The following is a 22005-nucleotide window of genomic DNA, read 5'->3' on the forward strand; positions in this document are numbered from 1 at the left end:
CTTGGTTTAGGAACATCTTCTGCATCAAGTGTTTAACTGCTAATATCCACGTTAAACTTTATATATAGATATGACAATTTACAGATCAATTTCATATTCTCCTCATGTTATCAATATAAACACCTCTCAACAAAGGAAATAGTGAATCTCCCACCAGGAGAAAGACATACATCTGATATGATATATATATATAGATAGATAGATAGATCAAAAATTTGGAATAAACAAAAACTTACCTTCCATATACATATATATAGATTCTTAAAGGACTCTTCCATCCATGCCATCAAAGAGTCCTGACCAAATTCCTTTCACCGGCGGCAGTTGCGCAACAAAAGCATTCCATGGAGGATAGCCAACACCACTCCCACGAACTCGGCCATCCATACGTAGAGAGAGATACCTTTAGCATAGATAGACAATTTAAAAAAAAAATTCTTGACAGAAATGAGACATCAATTGATAGCAGGCACAGCTAACAATTTAATATTCGAAGAGCCAAACGAATTTTGGTGAAAGACTGAATTGCAAACTGATCATATAATTTTGAATATATGTCTAACTGAAATTCTGTCTTTCATGTTACAAATAATTAACAGAGCTGCGTCCTAGTTTCCACAGATTAAAACGATGACAAAGTAAAATAAACTACTTACACTGGAGAATCGGGCGAGACATTAGCCAATTTCTTCTGTTCGCCTATCCAGCTGTGGACAAAATTAAAATCAACATAAACATGTCATTAGAAAAGACAAAAGATTATTATTTTATTTTCTTGATATTTCCTCTTACTTGGCCCATTCGGAAGTGTAAACAGGTCTCAGCTGCCAGAGCCTCTTTTTCTTGTTGACAATCATCTCCTCCTCATTCTTGTCAAGTTCAAAAGGAGTGTTTGCATCCATCTTAAAAGGAACCACCAATACCCCTCTATCCAGAAGGCAATCAGTAAAAGGTTTGCTCAGTCTAAAGGACTCAGCAATGTACGAGGCAGGGCCAGCAAGAATGACCAGGCGAGCAATTCCCCTCAAATCACTGACAGAAATGATCTTATTCTGGTCTACTCGCAGCTTGAGTTTTGAGAGGTTTTCCTCCCTTGATAGCTTTGCTAGTTGGGCATTTTTAGCACTATTCTCCCTTGTGTAAAGAAATGCAAAAAATAAAATTGCTCCAATATCTATACCAAGACCCTTTAAGATTTCAGGCAGCTCTGCTGATCTTGATGAATTTGCCAGAGCAGGAATCAACTGTGTAATAGATATTAATCCTCCAATAGAACCACTTGCAATGAACGCAAGATAGAAAAACATCCGCACCGTGCGAAACGGAGAGAGAACCTCACTTCTTATCTTGGTCGTTGAGCTGAAGAACAAATGAAATTGGTATCACAAGGAATCCTCGCATGTTAAACATAACCTGATGGCTTCAAAAACATTAATTAGAATTAACTAACAACAGAACAGGAATTACTTATTTTCAATAAGCATGATATAATCCATATTTTGAAAATGCACCTAAACCAACAGAAAACTGTTAAATAATTAAATAGGATACAGCAAGTCATTTTAAGCTTTTAAGCCTCTTCCTACAATCATCTGCATACCAAATGTTAACTTTCCACCTTCCCTTACTTGAACACGGGACAGACAATAGTAAAGCATTGATTATGATTGTATCTACAGATTCAATAATTCCTAATACACAAGATCAGGACTACACTTCCAGAACAGGGATATTCCACTCATTCAACATCTGTTTTAATACTAAAGGACATGGCAAGTAAGGCAATTAAATATGAATCAGTCATGGGACCACAACATTGCTTCAGACTGCAAGGTGGGGTGGATAGGGAACCTATTATTAAACTTCTGTTCCAAATACTGAGACAGAGTACGGTAACAAAGATACTAACCTATCATTAATCTTCTGCTCCAGATATTGAGGCAGACTAGGATAACAAAGGCACTAAGATTACCGAACTAATTGAAGATGGTAAATGGCAGCTACCACCACCCCCTTGCACATGGTGGCAAGTGCTGTGCCCAATCTCATTGTGGAGCTAGCGAATCCAGCACATATGGGGCATGACAACACTGAATACAAGATTTCTTCTAAGGTGCATATAAAGTCAGCATAGGATCTCGTGACTGCTAAAAAAACATGTCCAAACTAAGGTCATTGGGAGCAGTGCCTAAGCCTTCCTTGGCTCTTTCAATGGCCATGACTGGTAACTGGCTGGTCCAAGAGAAATTGAAAACTGACAGCTATCTTTTCATTCTAAGATGGAGCAATAAGGAAACTCTGGACCATCTTTTATTCAGCTGCTTCTTTGAAAGTCACTTTGATGAGGACTGGACTTTGGCATCCTCTGGAAGGGAAATCTCAAAAAAATGATTGCCTGAGGCATTCTGTAAAAGTAACAAGGTTGTAGAAAAATCTTTCAAACTTGTTCATCCACCCTATTACCTAGCATGTATGGGATGAAAGAAACCAGGGCATTTTTTATGGAAAACACATGGAAGAGCAAAGGATATAATTAGAATAGAAGATTGCAATTTTAATAATTAAAACTGGGCTGGTTTAAATATAGGACTCGGTGGAGTGAAGATATTATCAATAGACAGGTAGAGGTTTGCTTTATAAACCTGCAGTTCTACAGAAATAGGTGTTAATATAATCAGGCTTTGGAAAGATGCCTTAATGGAGGGTGCACAGAGAATACTGTGTAGTATAAAAATTTCTGGGTCAATATAATCATTTACATCAACCAGCACGCAAAGACAAAAAACCTAGTACACCATATTACAAATAAAAAAATGTGTAGTGAAACAAACATTCATCATATTTTTATAAATTAGAGGAACAGCAAGATGATATAATAACTCTAGGGATTTTCAGCTAGTTCAGAGCTGATGGGCAGCTCTATACTGGACTGAGAAAGAAAAATTAAAACTATGAATAAAAATATTCATGACGTAGTTGTCATGATAGATTGAGAAACTTTATGTTATTCTTAAAGAGTAAATTATATGGCCAAGACAACAACTACTGCTGGTGGATTAAGAAAAGAAAAGATATAAAAAGGCCTGAGGAAGGTTGAATATATGCCAAATGCTTTAGCATTCTCCAATAAAAAGGACAAAAAATGAGCTACCACTATCTTATAAGAGAGCCCTTTTTTTGTTTATGAACTAATAAGCATAATATTGTATGTAGGCGTAGGAATGCATTAATGCTACAAAAATGGAGCTTTGCCAATGGTATAAAATATATGGTACAAATAAGTCACTAAAACACACACACAAAAAAAAAATAGAATAACAAATGTCCCAGGGAAGGATGAGTGGGAAAAAGATGGGCCAAAATGTAAGGGACAGAGACGTTAAAAGATTTTTTTTTAAAAAAAAGAAAGCAGCAAGAATAAGGCCCTACATCCAGTCTGTCATGTCTATGCTTGAAATACTCCAATAACATATGAAGAGAATCAAGCTACTTATGAGCCAATCAGCTAATGGGTCAGGCAACAGAGGAAGGATAATAACATGACAGCAGACAAATAAATATATGCAAAAGAAAATCAATTGATGAAGCAGGTTGGATGGTGCTTTCTCTCGGAGGCAGGAACCGTCATAAGTAGAACAAGATAACAGTATACAAACTTATAACCAAAAAGCAAAGTCACAGTGAAGAAACAGTTAAGGTAATAACTTCCCGAAGGTGGGACCTGGGCCCACCTCAATTTAAATTCTGGACAGCATCTCAGGAGTGAACTCTCCTGAAAGTGGCAAAGTAGACCTGGATTCTTAAGCTCATTTATACGGTTGCAATAAGAATTCTATTTTAGGTAGTACAAAGAAACTAGGTCTCAGAGAGAGGTCACAAACTAAGGAAGAAAGAAACAAAAGTACATACAGAAAGTAAGGACTTAGAGATTGCAGACTAAGAAGCAAGAGAACAACAAAACACAGTAGAAACTACAGGCAGCATACTACCAACATGCAGATGAAAAATCAAGCCATTGTGGTAATACGATAAATTGTTAGATATGGGTGGGATTCTAGTAGCAGGGAACCCCCTATGGGACACAGACAGAGGCACAGAGAGAGAGAGAGAGAGAGAGAGAGAGAGAGAGAGAGTAGCATGCATAACAATTTTCATGGTGGATAATGCAGTTCTTAGGAGCAGGTGAAACTAGTCCAACATACCAGCAAACTGCTATAAGCACGGTTTACCGCCAGTAGTTAGACAAGTTGGGCTACTTTGGATCAGCCAAACTGACTAGCAGAACATACATTGACTGATCTTCACAACCAGATAATAAAATTTATAATACAAATAATTATTCTTATTCTCTCATAATGCCATTGACTTAGAATCTTTCCACTAGAAACACACAACAAATAGAGTTTTTCAATTTGTTGGAGAGAGAATCAGCTGCAATCCTGATGCTGTAGAACTGACATTTCTTTATTTCCAAAACTCCAAATAAATCCAAAAGGCTACACAGCCTATGAATCAGATCTTCCTCAGAGTAACTCAAATGAACCAGCCCCAATCAAGAGTGATCAAGCCTCTAGATTGTCCATTTAACTAGAAACAACTAGAAAGGCATTCGTAGACAGCTAGTAAAGTGGTGAGGTAAAAGAAATTATGCATAGGAAAAGGTTAATCACAATGATGGAGGAAAGTTAACTACAATTAGGTCCTCCTATGGGCTAATTGCTGATAAGAAGATCTTACTCTTAGGGTTTGAAACATCAGCTTTACTTCTTAATATCAATATTCCCTTTGGACAAGAAAGTGATAGATGGTATAGCGAATGTCAAGAAAACCTTGTCCATAAAAGAGAAAAGGATGGAGCAGCTAAGCTCACCAATATAGTTTAGGATGAGATTAGCTCTCGGTTCTCCTCCTTTAGGACTTCGAGTGGAGACATAGAGCCTAAGATCTCATAGTTTATATATCACTTGTTAGAGATCACCAGCAACTCATCACATTATAAATTGTCTCATAGCATGGACAAAATGCTCAAGTTGATCCAGAAAGATCATTGGACTGATTGTGACCTCCAGAAGTTACGTTTTGCAGTTGAGTCCCACATGTGGTGGATTTTGCTCCTAAACTCTATCTTATTATGGATTTCTTACTAGTCACGATTTTAGAAAAATTCAAACAGCTTTTAACTAAGAAAAGGAATCCATTTCGAATTTAGGGACTTGGACTTTGATAGTATAAGAGGCATCGTAGTCAATTCATAGTTCTTTTAACAAATGCAAATAGGATACAAAAACCTACTTTCACAATTTTTTTATTTTATTATTACGTTATGCTACAAATCCGAGTGGAATGGATTGAAGAAATTGCTTCCTTCTCTCTCCAATCGAATATTTGTAAGTAATAAGTATGAAAAGAGATGGTGACATGGAATAAGAGAAACTTGTATTGCCTTGGCCTCTGTACTTCGGTAAGAAGGGTGAGCAGGGATGACAATTTTTGGATAAGGAAAACTTCAATTGCTTTACACCTTCTGTGTGTATGTGTATGTGCGGATGAAAAGGGAGGGTTAGAACCACGAAAGCATGTCATTACAGAAACGGAAAGATCACAGACCTCCATAAATGGAAGCTGGCCTTCATGAGGGATATCACTCTAGAAATGAGAGAGAGAGAGAGAGAGAGAGTTTGGGAATCTAATTGAAGAATACTTAGTCCAGTTTCTTACAAGATTGATCAACTTTCTCATAAAGAAGAAACTTTTCTTTCTCCCCAAATGCACCAAACAACTATTAGGCATGAATAATACCATCTTGTTTCAAGATATGTTCAAATTTGGGTGCCCCTCAAAATTTCTCAAAGATCTTTAGTGGCAGTCGGTTCACCTCGATGCCCAGCAACCTTGAAATGGGAACAAACCACTCTCAAGAAGAGACAGTGGATGAGAATGTGGTCAATGGTTTACAACTTGCAAAGGGTGCAGCCAGAAAGGTTGGAACAATTCCTTCTTTCTTAGATATTCTTCTGTTTGGACCTTGTTACCGCAGGCCAAATTACAGAGCATCCCTCTCTCTTCTACACTCTACTGACAACTACCTTGGGCTCCTCTGCTATACTGAATAGGTCTGCAGAAGTACTCTCCAGTGAAATATCTCCTACCATCTAATCAAAATGCTGTCCCTATCGCCCACTTGAAAGTTCGATCTATAAAGACGAGGCAGTACAGGATGCCGTTTCAGTTGTTGGGGAGAAAGATGCCTGTTGCCTTCATCTTCTTATCATCTTCTTATTACCTCCAGCTCGTCATTCAAATCTTTGATTTCACATAATTTGTTTTCGTTGTTTGGGAAAAAGATTCTGGTTCTTTTCAATTATTCCTTTTCATAAGACAGCATCAACTAATGCCTCACCCAAAGATTCAAACTTTTTACTTAGAACGATCACATATTCATCTCTAGTTTTACTGTTTTTGTTAGAACATGAACAACTATCATCACCAAAACACGGAAGCAGTCTTGCCTTGATTCAGCCATGGAGGCTATCAAACAGTATTAAAAGAATCAGACAATCAACATTATTAAAAGAATCAGACAATTAGTTTCCTGCAGTCATTAAACAAAAATCCTTATGATGCGGTCTCCAACAAGAATTAAATAACAATTTCCAGATTCAACTCAAATGCCTTGCCCAAAGACTGAAACTATTACATGGAATGATCACATAATTACTCCAGCCATAACTGTTAATTATTAGAACATTAACAACCCGTCTCCCAACGCATGGAAGCAGTCTTGAAGAAATTCTTCCATGCAACCTATCCAACAGCATTAAAACAATCGAACAACATATTTCTGGCAGTGAATTAAACAAAAACCCCATATAGTGCAGTCTCCAAGAATAACTTTTTTTTGCTCAAAATCGAATCCGAAACTTAGAGAACGCAAAGTTAAAGCGAATGGAGTACCTTATCTCGGTGGAAAGAGACGGCTTGTTGGCCGCGGAGCAGCAAATGCGGCGAAATGTCTGCCTCCTCCTCGCCGAAGGAGGACCCGAAGAAGGAAAAACCTTTTCTCTTCGGAGGAGAAGAGATTTTGATGGGAGCCAAAGGGCTCTGGAAGAGGGATTGAGGCTAGGGCATGCGATAAGGAAGGAAAAGAGCGTCATAGCAACCATGGCCGTGTTTTCTTTGATTTCCTGGAAGACTTGGAGCCTCGGTGGAGCGTCTCAAGGCCAGAAGAGGACGCGCACCAAGCTGGGTCACTCCATAGGCCCGTAGTAACTTATCCTGATATAAATACAAGCCTTAACCAGGGAGCATGCAAATAAGAAAATAATAGTATCAATTTATGGCCATAAGATCCTGTCGGAAATAGTTTATTGTGGAATATATTATATCTTTATATATAAAAAAATATAATTATTTGCAAAAGATCTATCAAAAAAAGTTTCCATAATATTTATTCATTTTATTGTTGAAAGGAATCACATCATAAATCTTGCCATGGACTTCTAAGAGATCTTAGAGTTGATGTGCAATACCTATTATTAACAGACAAGGACCTTAGTTATATGCTTAGAGTTATTTTGGCATGGTAGAATTATTTTGGTAGGGTAGTGGCGTGATATAGTCTTACGTATGTATGTACATATGTGTGCATGTTTGTATATATCTATGCATATCAACATGGACTGAGATATTTATATATATAGCTGAAAAAATAGGAAAAAAACAAAGATCTCTAAAGTCTTAGCAAATATCGTAGGAACCAAAAAATAGAATTTTTATGAATCAATAACTTCCACTCCAAATATTTATTTAAATATTTAGTATTTAAAATATAAAGTAATTTAGAATATATATGAAAGAATTAAGATTATCCAATATTGCAATCATAATATGTGAAGTATGATGAGTTGAGAATATGAATCAAAATATTAGGAGTCTCTATCAATCACAACCATCACGCGTTTAGCACTAATCCTTCCCTTAAGTTTGTGCTTGAGTAATTTTATATTTTTAGGATGTTGGATTTCCTTCATATCCATGTGTTCCACATCAGGCATGATCATTCATTGTGGCCTATTGATCAAAAAATATATAGAGCTAGTCTCAACCTAAATCAACCTATCAATCCCACTTATTGATAGTGTTGGATTGAAGTTTGAGAAATTTGGGTGGGCTTGAGTTGCTAAAGTCCAACCTGAAACTTCACCCTAGCAAAGTAAAGTATTGCCATAAAAATTATTTATAAGTAATATTTGATTGACGGATGAAATATTACATGAATACTTCATTTGGATGATCAATAAACAGTACTGGATATACTTTCCATGTCAATCGTGACACTGAAAAGGTGTCTAGGAGTTCTTCAAGAAATTGCCCTAATGATCACAGTGTTTACCACCGAAAGAATTAAATATTCTTAAGCATCAAAATGTTATTTATATCTAAGGGTTACGCATCGCACGTATATGACTAACATTGTGTATGGTGACTTGATACCTTGACTTCACAATGACACTTGGTTGTGCTATCATATTTAACGGTCAATGCAGGCAATCCACCTTGAAAACCATCGTTAAGAGTTGAGATATGAACCATTGGTATATTTTGTGTTAGATTAGAAAGTTAATGTCATCGCATGTATGCAACTTGAACAATATCTAGATAATATCTTATGCTAGTTTGTAGAATTATGAATATCATTGCTTGACATAATTTCTTATCATATGTTTGTGTATGTAATTTCGACCTTCTCGCATATTAGTTATCAGTTTCTAGGAATGCCTTCAACTTTATACAATGGGAAAAAGGTAGAACTTCCCCATGAGCAATAATAGTGTTCAAGAGGCTTTAAATTGGTTCAATGCAAATGCATCTGCAGTGGAGATCTCTTTTTGGTTCTCCAACGAAGACCCTTTCATCTTGAAAGCATCCGCATCCAAACCTAGCAACCTATTAAGTGTTAACCCTAATCCCTTTCCATCACTAATTATCAATACATTCCAACAGGCTAAGTCAAACTAGGCCTAGCTAAAGCTCGGCCCATTTTACATTCAAACCAAGTTCATGCTCAAAAATACTTAATAAGCACGGTTTGTGAAGTAAAAAAATCAACTCCAAAAGTTGCTAAGTTAAAATATCAAAATCTCATGTTAAAATAACCACTCCTCCCATACAAACTTGAATTTTTGTAGTCAACATTAAATACAATTGACTAAGTCAATCACTTAAATCCATGCTCCCTATTCAACAAACAAAAATTATATGAGGCAGACACTAGAGAGAAAAATATAGAGCTGACTTCCTATTTTGCCAATTTTTTTTTTAGTGCGCATCTTAAAGAAGAAACCCAAAAGTCATAGATTCCTTTTCTAACGGAGTTGTCAGATTCATAATTAAAAAAAAAAAATTACAGTATATACTATATGGCCAAGTAATATATACTAAGCAAATTGGTTTTTTATCAAGTCAATACACATATCTAGATTAATTGATACAAAATTTATAGAACATGGTAATTACCAACACATAGTACATAGTCAGATGATAGCAAATTAGTCATTTAGCAACCCAATATACACTTTCAAGCAAATTAATACACAATTTTTAAAATATCATGTTCAATAGAACATAGCCGATATATACACTCGTCGACTTTGTAATATATACTGTAAACTTATCTAATACACACCAAGCAGTGATCCAATACATATTTTCAGATAAATTTTCAAAACCTGTTTTTTACCAATACATACTTTATGGCCAGATAATTCACACCATGCAATTAATTATCTTGTATTTATTTATTTTTAAGTTACAAGATTGACGGATTCTATTAGTAGTAGAAGTCTTATTCTTATTTGATTTTGGATTTTCTCTTTAACTTGAACGCTAGAAAAAAATGTGATAAAACAAAAATTCCATCCCATAAGATATTCCATGGTGCCCAGCTCATATGATCTTTGTTCTTGCTGCCTATCCTCAGCAGCGCACACTACACTAATTTATAAAAATTGCGACATTTTTGTGGCAGCATATATTAAAAATACTCCTAATTTAAATTTTATCTAATATTTTATAATTTTTTGATGGAGTTGATGATCTAACATAATTGAGGACGTAGTGAGTAGAGATATTATAGGACTCTTAAGTTAGCATTTTGATTTCCATAGGACTCTTAAGTTAGGTAACCAGCCGGGAATTCGATCTCCATAGCAACAAAACAAAGTAAAACCATAGCGTAGTACGCCTCTGCTGGATCAATATCCTCTTCGTCCTCATGCTAAATATCCTAATCCACATGCGAAGGTTGATCTTCCCTGGCCTGATAACCCCACGTCCTCATCAGGCTAATGGTTCAAATCCATTCAAATATAATCACAAACTCCGTTCTGATACCATTTGTAACAACTTAGGACCTCATCCAAAATAACTAACCGGAAGGTATTATTTGGATTCCTTAATTCTGTATAAGTACCCAAGATCTATTCAGCGAATAACCGATGTGGGACTAAGCGCCCGCACGGGTCTCGCATGATGAGCAATTGGATGAAGCTCTATTAGAATGGAGGTCGTTCGGTAGCTCGAATGCTTCCTTGGGGCTCTGGTTTTGGGAAGGGAACTGGATGAAGTTCTTGGTCTTCTCGCTAGTCCTCATCGACTCCGGCACGACCGGCGGTGGAGGCGGCTGACAGCATGTCCCCATAGCCCAGAAGCTGTCGAAGATCGCGATCCACCAAGCGTCGCGGGCGCTTGACGAGGCAACATACGTGAGGGGCGGACGTTCTGGGGGGGAAACGTAGCAGCACTAGCCATCTAGGAACTTCGCTGATTCCTTTGTTAGTTTCTTTCGATGTTCTTAGTTTTTCTCTTGAAGTTCTTAGTTCTTTCTCTTGTCTAGTTTATATGGATTTCAGCTGAATTCATCGACTTTGGCTACAAATGTGGAATGCAGGGAGAAGATACTGAATGGATGAAAGTGGTGCTTCGATGTCCCAATCCAATTCCTGATGGTTGGATTAGAGTGTTCTCCCCTGCACAATTTAAGTAACTCGCTCAATATTTATTATCCTTTCGATTAAATAGGTTTGGAATTAATCTAGCAATCATGTAGAATAAGCGAACCTTGATAAATATGTTATCTTATGTTTAGTAAATGAGAAGGGTTATGCATTGTTTTTTATATGTCTCAGTTCATCTACTAGTCCTGCTGAGAATGGTAATAGGAGAGAGAGCAACATCCATTGAAATTCTCAGCTCTTCCGCTTTTCAATGACTGGTCCAATCTTTGTAGCAGCAAGCTTCTTATCGAGCATGCAAAAGTGTGGCACAAAATCAAGAGAGTGCCTCCATTTCTTTCTCACACATGATTACAACTGTGGCACGCCTTATGTCTAGCCCCGAACCCAGGAAGTAACAGACGCAGATGATGCACACCTGCATGGCGGACCATACAAGCATGCAAGGCTACTGATCATATCAGGTATACTTTGGTTTTCAGCTGGTTATTGTTTGGGGTGAGTGTATTACTTCTTCCTGCAGACATACTTTGGTACTTTTTGGTCTGCCGGGGCTGCTTTACCACGTCAGGTTCTGTGTTGCTAGAAAAGCTGAGTTTTTCTCTTTACTAGCCTTTCTCTGTGCCTTGGTTGCATGGTTCGACTGACTTTGTAGACAGGTGGGTGTGGGTCGGTTTTCCAAATTTCTGTTTCTAAAACCTATTCTAAACCAGGTTGCAGAATCTCTCTGTTCATTATGAAGACTTTGCAGATTTTCCTCAGGGTCAATTTCCCACTTTCCACATCAAGCGTTCTCCATGGAAGAGGCCCAAAGTTGTTTTTCTTCAGCTGGTTACTTCTTACTCTGATTTCTTCCTCCCTGGTTACTTGTCTCTATACCGGTTACACACCAAAGTTGTATTTGCACTGGTGTTCCCTACTTTTGTTAGGTGCCAATCCCTCTTTGGTAGCCTTTTTTCCCCACTGTAATCCTCTAGCCATGCAATAAAGGCCCGGTGGATCTTACCTCGTTTTAACTTAGGGTGCAACAAGCTACAAGTGAAACAAATCTATTTATTTGTTATCTTCTCTTATATACAACTTGTCTTTGAAATTTTAGTGTACATCCCAATCATGTGATTACTGTGGTCACCGCTAGTACTGTAACACCCCAGGACCTCATCCAAAATGGTTAGCCGAAAAATATTATTTGGGTTTTTTAATCCTATATAAGTAAGATCTACCTAATGAATAACCGATGTGGGACTAAACACACGCCCTCACGGGTCCTTACATACTTTCCTCGTTTAACTCCTGAGGTCCTCGTCAGGCTAAAGGTTCAAATCTATTTAAATCTAATCACAAACACCACGATCGACTCGTGGTCAGTCTCAATGGATCTGTGCTGCAATGTTTTGTAGCCCACATAGGTTATGAGCCGGGTCCGCTCTGATATCATTTATAACAATCTAGGACATCACCCAAAATGGCTAGCCGAAAGGTATTATTTAGGTTATTTGATCCTGTATAAATACCTAATATCTATCCAGCAAATAACCGATGTGGGACTAAGCACATGCCTTCACGGGTCCTCACAAGTACAGGACTAACTTAGATACTAAATTTGCAGCCCAAGGCCGTTGCAATTTCAAATGCATCTTCCTTTGTGAATCAAAACGCTCCTGTTTATGGACGGCTTGCACCAGAAAAAAACTTGGAATGAGGCAAGTTGATCATGGCCTGCTCCATTTAATTTACTACTTAATTTCTTTTTGCCTTTTCCTGAACTATTACATGTTAAAGAGAATCTTTTATAGCAGTTCGTTTTTTATTCTTTGTATGTGTTACTAATGTCACCCAAGGCACCCACTAATGGCTCCAAATGAATGGAAATAGCCCTGGTAACGAGGTTGAAAACCTGTGCAGATTTAGATATATGTTGTGTTACATAAGAAAGTAGATATAATTCTTAGTTCCCAGTTTGATAGTGTGTGGAGTCAACAGAACAAGATCTGTTAGGGGGACTGCAAAATCCCCTACTTGTTTCAATGGTTTCTTTACACCATATTAGACTACTCCAGAATAGGTCTACTGAACAAAACTTTTACTCTGTGCCTAAGGGCAGATTTCGATGAGCAACCATATGCCCAGATGACTTATTATATCCTGCTTCTGTTGAGAAATATTTTGAGTTATTGTCTGTTGCTATCTATTACAAGATGGCTTCCATGCTTGCATTTGTGTTTGGTCAGCCACAATTTGTTTCAATTTAGTAAATAAAATAGAATCCACTTGTCGTTACTCTAACCTCAACACAAATGAGTGCTTAGCTACCAATGAAATATATGATATCATAGAGCTACAGATTGAGATTTTAATGTACTTCCTGTGGTGATAATAGGAATAGGAGTGCAATGGCATGGCACAGCACAATCTACACTGGCATGGCCCAGTTAATTTGCAATGGAACAACACAGTTTATTAAATCCGAACAGGAATTCTGTTCAGATTGTTTGAAAAAAGGGTAAAGAAAATATCTTAATTATACAAAGAATAGGATCTCAACAATTTGATTCATGATAGTTGTAAATTTAGTTCCAAAATACCTCATCTCACTAGAAACTCTTGTAAGGACCCAACTCTCAATTTTGAGAGATATATATTAAGAAAGTAAAAATGGATAATAAGCCTCTTATAAGATTTGATAGGTATTATAGAAGAATTGGAGATGCCGTAGGAGCATACATTATATTGCCTTCAATTTTTCTAATAAACTTATTAATATAATACACTTTATAAATTATATTATTATTTTTGTATACAAATTTATATAATTATGATATAAAAACTTGATTTAATTTTATTTTGCACGCGGCGCCATCCATATAAAAACTTCAGTTTTTCTTTTTCATGTTTCTATCCACAGTTTCTAACAAATTGTAACAAGTGCTTTTGGTTTAATTTTTTGGAGTGTTCGTACTTTTGCATTAACAATACAATTTATAATTTCAATTTGATTTTGTGGGATGCTATTGATGTTTCAAAAAAGCATCATTAAGATAATTATTATTTTATATGGATGGTTTTAGTTGCACTTTCAATTTCATAATTTTTTATTTCAGGATGTGTCATCATCTACGTTCGTTTACCGGTACTCGGCAACGCCACTAATTAATTGGCAACGGCATTTTGAAGCATCGCTATTTATTACATCCCTTTATTTTTCTTTTTTATAACATTTTTTTGTTAAAAAAAATGTGCGGCATTTTAGTAATATTCGTAAATATTAAAAAATACTGCCGGAAAGAGACTTCTGGCGGCATTCGTAAAAAATCGCTGTTTAATAATGTTTCATAATTTAGAATGCTACTAATTAACTTTTACCAGCATTTACATGTGCCGCTATTTGGTACATTTTCTTTTACTATTCCTTCATGTGACTTTTTTTTTTGTGGCATTTCAAAAATACCGGTAAATATCAAATAAAAATACTGTTAAAAATATATATTTTTATCAGTGTATATGAAAGCGTTGACGCCAGTATTTGATGAAAATACAATTGAAGGTATTAGGGTTTTTTTTTTCAGCGGCATATTTTTATATTGATAAAGACCCTTTTTTTTTTTTTTTTTGCAACGACATTGTGCCTCTGTGGCAACCACCTTGTAGCATTGTCTCCCAGGAGGAATCACGGTGGCTCCCTCATTCCCGCTGGAGACGCCTTTTTCACACCTATTTGGCAATCATCAGCACTGTCAATTAAGAAGTTTATAAAAAACACATTTGAAAACATTAAAAAAAATTGATCATAAACTATGTTGAAATCCCCACTTTTTCTAAAAATTTAAGCTGATAGAATAAGATAGATTTATTAATATATTTTATATTTTTTTACACTCTTCTTCATATATAGGCCAAACTTTTCTTTAATAGATGAGCCGAACATGTGAAAGTTCTAATAATTGGGTTAAAGAGTAGAAGATAGGATGGATTCGATCTTAAGACCTTTGAAATCACAACTTTTTTAAAAAAATTATATATATTTTATATTTTCTTACAAATTGATGAACGAGATCATACAACAAGTTTTTTTTGTTTTTTTTGGTCAAAATCATACAACAAGTTTCAATAAACGAATCACCTTAAAAAAAAAAAAAACAGAGATAGAGAAAGCTACAACAAATAACAATGAAAGCACCCACAAGATAGTCCACAGCTTTCCTGCTCTCCCTTGTCAATGCTATATATATATATATATATATATATATATATATATATATATATATATATATATATATATATATATATATACACGCCAGCCAACCAAATTAAGAAAGGTATTGTCCTCGATCTATCTAGTCATCGGAGAGGATGGTGGTGGGGTGGGCGGAGAAGTAGGCGAGGAGGCCGAGGAGGGGGGCGTTGATGTAGGTGGTGGGCTCCGACTGCTGGAAGACCGGCCGGGAGTCCGGGAAGGCGTCGGAGGCGTTGGTGGGACCCCCCACCACCGCCCCCACCAGCTCGTTCGGGTTCGGCGCGGAGCTCAGGTAGTATTTCGTCCCGGCCTTGCACCCGATCTTCCCCGGGTGGGCCCTCACCGACGGCAGCGAGCTCGCCCGGTGGTGGATCCGCCGCGGGTACTTCCCGCCGTACCCCACCATGTACGACATCCCCAATGGATTATCCCCCAAAATATAATCCACCTGTGTACATATTTATATTTAATTTTATAATTACGCAAGAATATAAAAAAAAATTAAAAAAAAGCGTTAATAAATCCCACCTGGCGCTTGGCCACTCGCTTCAGCTGGTCTGGCGTGGCAGACTGGGTGCCACATGTCACACGGCCATTGGCATGGCTGAGATAATTAGAATAAGCCAGGAGAAGGAAGGAGAGGGAAGTTACATGTTGCATGTTGCTCCCACCCGTCTTAAACAGCAGGCCCCCTTAAAGTTTTTTGTTTAAGGAAAAAAAAAAAATTAAGTATAAGGATATTGATGAAAGGTATTTGGAAAGAGAGGATAAAAACGAGATAAACCTGGGGAATACTCGATTTGAGGGTGGCCAGAAACTCCCGGGAGGAGGGAGCAGATAAAACTATCCGCATTCAGCTTGAACGAGTGCAAGTAATCATCCTTCCCCATCAAAACTTGCTGCACAAAAAAAAGAACATAAATATCCTTTTAAAAATTTAAATTTATATAGATATTTTTTAAAAAATTTTTTATAAAATACTATTTTTGCACAAATGTCCCTAATATAACGATTCGTTTATATCATTAATAAAAATCATATTTATTTTAATTAAAAATAAAATAAAATTTTAAAATTACTTTTTTTGTCTTTCATCGTCTTATAAATATTTCTTTTTGCACATTCATCCATTAAAAATATTTTAATCATTTTAATTTAAAATCGTTAATTTTTTACGGCGTTAGATAGTGTACATATGCAAAAATAAGGATAAAAAAATAGAATAGCAAAATAAGTATTTTACAAGGGGTATATATATAAATATTAATTTTAAAAGAATATCCATGTAAAATTTGATATTTAGTAGGGTTCATGTAAAAAAAATATATATAAATAAATAAATAAGCTAAAACCGCATAGAAAATAACTACAACGAGCGCCCCAGCTCTTGTCCTTAGTCGTAATAAAAGAAAATAAAGGAGAGCATTCCTGCCATTTTAACGAAAAAGTGCTAAGCGGGCAACGGTCAAAACGCCCAGCGAGGCACAGTGATCAGCGGTACCAGCATTACATTTTAAATCATTTTAATTTTAAGGGGTGAAGGAACCGCTGACCGATGGTCAACGCAGTTAATAATTACCTTGGAGATTAGGACATTGATACCGGCGTGCTTGTTATCACAGCCGAACTCGTTAATGGTGTCTCCGGCGCGCAGCACCACCTCGTTCCTCTTAATGTACTCTCGGTACACCCGCTTCAGCGACGCCTTGTGGAGCCACGCCGCCCCCCATAGCAACTCGTCCTGTACCTCCCTCCCCCACCATCATACTCCATTAATCTATGATCCAACGGCCCAGATTGAACGAGTTGGAGGAAAATCAGAGCTCACCTCGTATCCATCGAAGTCGCAGTAGAAGGGGCACACCGCGTCGTGTAGGCTGCTACTGTACGCTCCCCTGTGCTTGTCCGCAAACTCGAACACCTATCAACGATGTGGACTCCTGATCAGAAGTATATACGTAATGGAGAAGAGATCATCGAACCTGGTTCAGGTTGATGGACGTACGGAGACGGCGCGGTCGAGGAGGCGGCGGGAGTAGGGGGGGTCGCGGTCGCGGAAGACGATGGACGCGGCGGCGAGGGCGGCGGCGGTCTCGCCGGCGACGTCGGAGCCGGGGTGCGCCTGGTCGACCTTGTAGACGGTCCGGGGGGTGTCCATGTCCTCGGGCCGCTCCCAGCAGGAGTGGTCGCGGAAGGCGTCGCCCACCTGGACGTAGACGACGTTGGGGACGGCCGTCGCCTTCAGGAGGTAGTCCGTCGCCCACTTGACGGCCTTGACGGCCTCCGTCATCTGGGGCCCCATGTTCTTGCCGAAGTCTATTATGCTCCACGCCATCAGCGTCGCCGTGAAGGCCATCGGGAAGCCGAACTTGACGTTGTCCCCCGCGTCGTAGTACCCGCCTGTTAAGTCCACCTGCGGTCACCGCACCGCCGACAACGTTAAAACGAGCCGAATGACATTCTAACAGGCAGAATAAAAGCCACGCAGAGCGAATGTTCCTGGGAGAGGAGAGGGTTTGTATCACATTCCAGCCGTCCATTGGGAGATCGTGCGATTCTTACCCTGGCGGCGGCGCCGTCGTGGAGGGCGGAGTCGCGCCGCCAGGAGAGGCGCTGGTCGGAGGGAAGCTTGCCGGAGCGCTGGCCCTCGAAGAAGAGGATGCTCTTCCGGAGGGCATCGGAGTAGTCGTGCCCGGAGGCGGCGGCGGGCCGGAACGACGTCGCCAGGAGCGTTATCAGCAGCAGCAAGGGTGCCGGCCGAGGCGCCATTGCGTGCCGACCGAAACGCTACGGTTAGAGAGCTCACGCCTTCTCTTTTTCTCAATCAACGGCTATTCATTCGCACGAATAAATAAAGAAGGGAATGGAAGGGGGCATGTCGAGGACAGGAGCGATGGCACTGTACTGGGGAAGGAAGAAAACTGCTTCACGGGCCAATTCACGTACCATATTGGTTCATTATGACGTGTTACAACGGTTCTCTCCGTCAACCCTGCCGTGAACTGAGCCAATGTCCTCATGCCATATGGCGTGAAGCTTCGTTTGGTACGTTTATTGGGCTCCGTAGTGTTGGTCGGAGGGGCATCGGATTCTGAGAGTGCGTGACACGTGGCGAGGGGAGGGGCCGTTGCGGCGCGGCTAACGATGAGGGGAGGGGGTGGGGATTGACCGGGTTCGAACCGGGTGCGACCGGTCGAACCGGATAGGAATCACGTGATGGCGGTTTGATGATGCGTTCTTTGTCGAGGACTGGTCGGGTTGTCATCAATGTGAACGTTGGAGGTGGTTTGGAGAGCCGTTATCTTGGAGGGGAGCGGAGGGAGACGTGAGAGAGAGGGTAAGAGACTAAAAAGGCCATTTTGATGGGTTGGATTTGTCCTGTAGATTTGGCAAGGAATGATGAAAGATAGACCTCCTTTTTATTAGTAGGAAAGGGGGTTAATCAGTTGGTGTTGTTTATACTTTCAATGCTATCATCCAAGCATAGAGACCAGATGAAAAGAGCTGGAATTCTCGGAGGCCAAAAAATGTATAATTTTCTCTTTGTTTTTATTGTTAGTTCTTTTGTTGTTGTAAAGCTGAGAGCCTGATCTAATCTAACAAGCACGTCGCCTACAGCTCATGGCTAAATTACTTGTTTCCATTCCCTGCATTTTTATCGTTTAAAAAACTTATCCACGAATAAAATATACTGCCTCAATCCTGTCTCCAAATGGAAGAAAAATGAAATGAAAGTTCAAGTGTAACTTTCAAATAATATTTTAGTTTTAGTTTGTCTATTTTGTCTTCTTCATAGTTAAAAAAACTCATCTCTCCCGAGTCAACTCTCCTTGGTAAGTTTTGAGTCAACTGAGTAGAAGATGGCTTTTGTAGGATTAGTTAACGTGGTTGACTTGTCGAGTTCCTCAAAACTCGGTCTGACTCTTAGCTTTTTTTGGCTTGGGGATAGTATCATTGTTACAGTTTTTAAAATCGAATCATTTAAAACTATCTTGTTAGCATAAACGGCTGCTCATTCTTACCAAGATATAGATCATATATGGAACTCTTTATTTTAGGTACCTGAAAGGTATCTAAGTCGATCCAAAGTTGGTCCACACTAACATAATATGGGGTTTTTCATTTTATAGGTTTTAGCATTGGACCATGCCCCAAGGATTAACCCCCGATGAAGGTATGATTAAGGGATTTAAGGGTGATGTTGCCATTAGATTTGAGGGTAAAGAGTAAATAATTGGCAACTGATTGAGTGAAACCAACCTCAAGTAGCGTAGTAGAGAATTTGGAAAATTAGTTATGAGAGGCTTATCTAAGACCATATCTTCACGATTGATTCTTTATTAAGAGCATACTGATCAGAATGCATGAGTATATTTATCTGATTAAGGTACCTAAATTGGGCTTAGAGCCCTAGGTTAAATCTGTTAACCATAATTTAGACATGTTGCTGTTTGAAAAGATGTCGCCCATTGATCATCTAAAACACAGATAACATGTTGCTTATTAATGTGCCTTCAGTGAAGTGTTGACAGGGATCTCAATTTATAGTAATGTTTTGCTTCAATGTATCAGCACAAGCTATACTCCATGGCTGTTTTCTTAGCTATTTCAGCCTCAGTGCATGCTCTAACCAGTATATTCCAATTTCCTTGGACCTATGAAAAACTTGGAATCCTTCATCATTTCCACATGGTATGGCATTGGTATATTCGCCCTCTTAATTTTATTTGGAAATTAGACAGTTCACAGGTGGCAAAGGACTCATAGAAGCACAAAGGTTAAGGATGGGTTCAGCTAGAAAGAAACTTTGTGAAGGCAAAGAGTTTGTGATAATGGAGTTCCCAAAGTCAGTACTCGTCTGAGTCTAGTTGACATATTTATGAAAACAAATAACTGAAGATTTGGTGGAAAAGGTTAATTAATTATTGTGGGGCATTTGGATATATATATATATATATATATATATATATATATATATATATATATATATATATATATATATATATATATATATATATATATATATATATATATAATATAAGGGAGGGTTCAAGTTGGGTCCATTTGAGTAGGTTCTGGGAGCTACCTAAGCCATTTTGTTCCACAAGTATTCAAGTTTCAGTCAGGTTGTGTACATGTCCAAAAAAAAGTAGGACAATAAAAGTGGGGTCTAAATTTAGACACAAACAGACCCATCACTTCATCTAACTTGGTTCAATAGTCATACTGGCACAGGATTGGGATTGGATATTGGGTAAAACAAACCCATTTGTGTCCAAACATGGTGAAAATATCTCATTGAATCTGAGATGATAGCAAGTCGTAAATAAGAATTTCCTTGTTAAATCAAAAATTAAATAAAGTCACATCACATAAAACTAAAAAAAAGACCACTAGATCTAATGATGACTAGGAAAGTTAACCATCCAGATGAGGTTAATCAAGAAAAATCTCAAAGTCACAGATATTTTAACTTTTGCAAATAAGGAAACACCAAAGAGTTGTACCCATCAAATGTATCCAATAAGGGCCTTTAATATTTTAGGAGAAGCTCATGACAACAGATTATTTCATATCTAGAGTTTAATAGAAGCACTAAATTAAAGAAGGCAGGCAACTTCATGATTTTCTAATATCATATTAAGATTAACTATGACAATAGAGTGTTAGTTTGGAATTATCTCAAGGTAGCAAAAGGTATTCTATAAGACATGGTTGGTCCAATGGGCACATAATAAATAGACATTTGGTAGGAAATGCAAGTCATCCATCCTAGAGTCCCTGGACCGTGTCGCAGCTCTTAAAGTGTCAATTTCAAGGAAAATTGAGCCTAGGTTGCTTTTCCTAATTCACTTTATTATAGTCTAGTTCACTTAATTATACAACTTCAAAAGTGTTTATATAATGAAGTTTTCAATAGTTTAATTTGTTGACACTACTTGAAAACAAACATGACACATTGCTCAATCACTCCCGGTCTACAAGATGTATGCAAAGACATAATAATTGAGAGGCTCACACAGAATGCTTGTGCTCCATGGACTCTTATTTCACAGTACAAAAGATCAACACTACAAAAAGCTTCTTGCAGTAGAGTTCATGGCCTTGAACAATACTAAAACGCCAGCTGCTAATGTAACACAACTAAATTATTTCCAAAAAGTCATCCAACACCTGAACCTGATGGGAAATTCCCACAGCTTTCACATAGTTATATGCTTCCTCCATATTCTTCCCTTTCACTTTTCAGAATCCCCATAGTTTCTTGCCTGCTTGTGTAAGGCACAGTCAGGCTCCCTAAGTGCTAAATAAGAAATCACCTTTTGAATTCTCTCATGCTTTTAAATCCTTAATCTGATATCATGCACTTGTCCATAGGCAGTATATGGTCTTTACCTTTAAATGACTTTTCAAACACAGGTTTTGAATTGTGAAACTCTCATATGAAAAGTTACTTAAATCTCATTCTCCATTTCAATAATCCAACATGGAGTTCCCTAAAAGTCTAAAAATGGACATAAGGCCAGGCAAGAAATATCATTACCAATTCAATGTGCTTACATAACCATTAACAAAATAACAAACTCAAAGAACAAGCTAATTATTTTTTTAAAAAAAAGAAAAGCATTCTATCACCAAATTCGCCACATTTTAGAGCATTGATACATGGAGCAACAAGGAAACAAGTTTAAAGGAAATGGAAAGATGACAAGTAAAAGAAGGTCCATCTTTAAATAAGGTGGACAGGTCATGATTCTT

The 22005-nt window shown here is 38.0% G+C and overlaps 2 protein-coding genes across 4 annotated transcripts; both read right to left on the minus strand.

The window, feature by feature from the left end:
• Positions 1–31: 31 nt before the first annotated feature.
• On the minus strand, positions 32–7275 carry LOC103721122 (LOW PSII ACCUMULATION-like protein). Of its 3 annotated transcripts, none has more exons than XM_008811186.6 (4): positions 6955–7275; positions 793–1359; positions 657–707; positions 32–403 (listed from the first exon to the last, which is right to left on the minus strand). In XM_008811186.6, exons 1-4 carry the CDS (start codon positions 7161–7163, stop codon positions 262–264), a joined length of 969 nt encoding a protein of 322 aa, XP_008809408.3. In that variant the 5' UTR covers positions 7164–7275; the 3' UTR covers positions 32–261. The 3 variants fall into 3 exon arrangements, with proteins under 3 accessions (XP_008809408.3, XP_008809409.3, XP_088577629.2); XM_008811187.6 differs by having other exon boundaries at positions 793–1413; positions 6955–7121; XM_088721503.2 differs by having other exon boundaries at positions 793–1420; positions 6955–7091.
• An 8015-nt stretch (positions 7276–15290) lies between these two features.
• Positions 15291–18018, minus strand: LOC120111648 (endoglucanase 17-like). Its single transcript, XM_039129343.3, has 7 exons — positions 17809–18018; positions 17252–17659; positions 17075–17167; positions 16826–16987; positions 16031–16145; positions 15775–15938; positions 15291–15694 (listed from the first exon to the last, which is right to left on the minus strand). Exons 1-7 carry the CDS (start codon positions 18013–18015, stop codon positions 15347–15349), a joined length of 1497 nt encoding a protein of 498 aa, XP_038985271.3. The 5' UTR covers positions 18016–18018; the 3' UTR covers positions 15291–15346.
• Positions 18019–22005: the final 3987 nt, after the last annotated feature.

This window comes from Phoenix dactylifera, chromosome 5 (genome assembly GCF_051530095.1).
Source record: "Phoenix dactylifera cultivar Ajwa chromosome 5, Ajwa_hap1_PhDact_Kaust_v1.1, whole genome shotgun sequence".
In the NCBI taxonomy this organism is placed as follows: domain Eukaryota; kingdom Viridiplantae; phylum Streptophyta; class Magnoliopsida; order Arecales; family Arecaceae; genus Phoenix; species Phoenix dactylifera.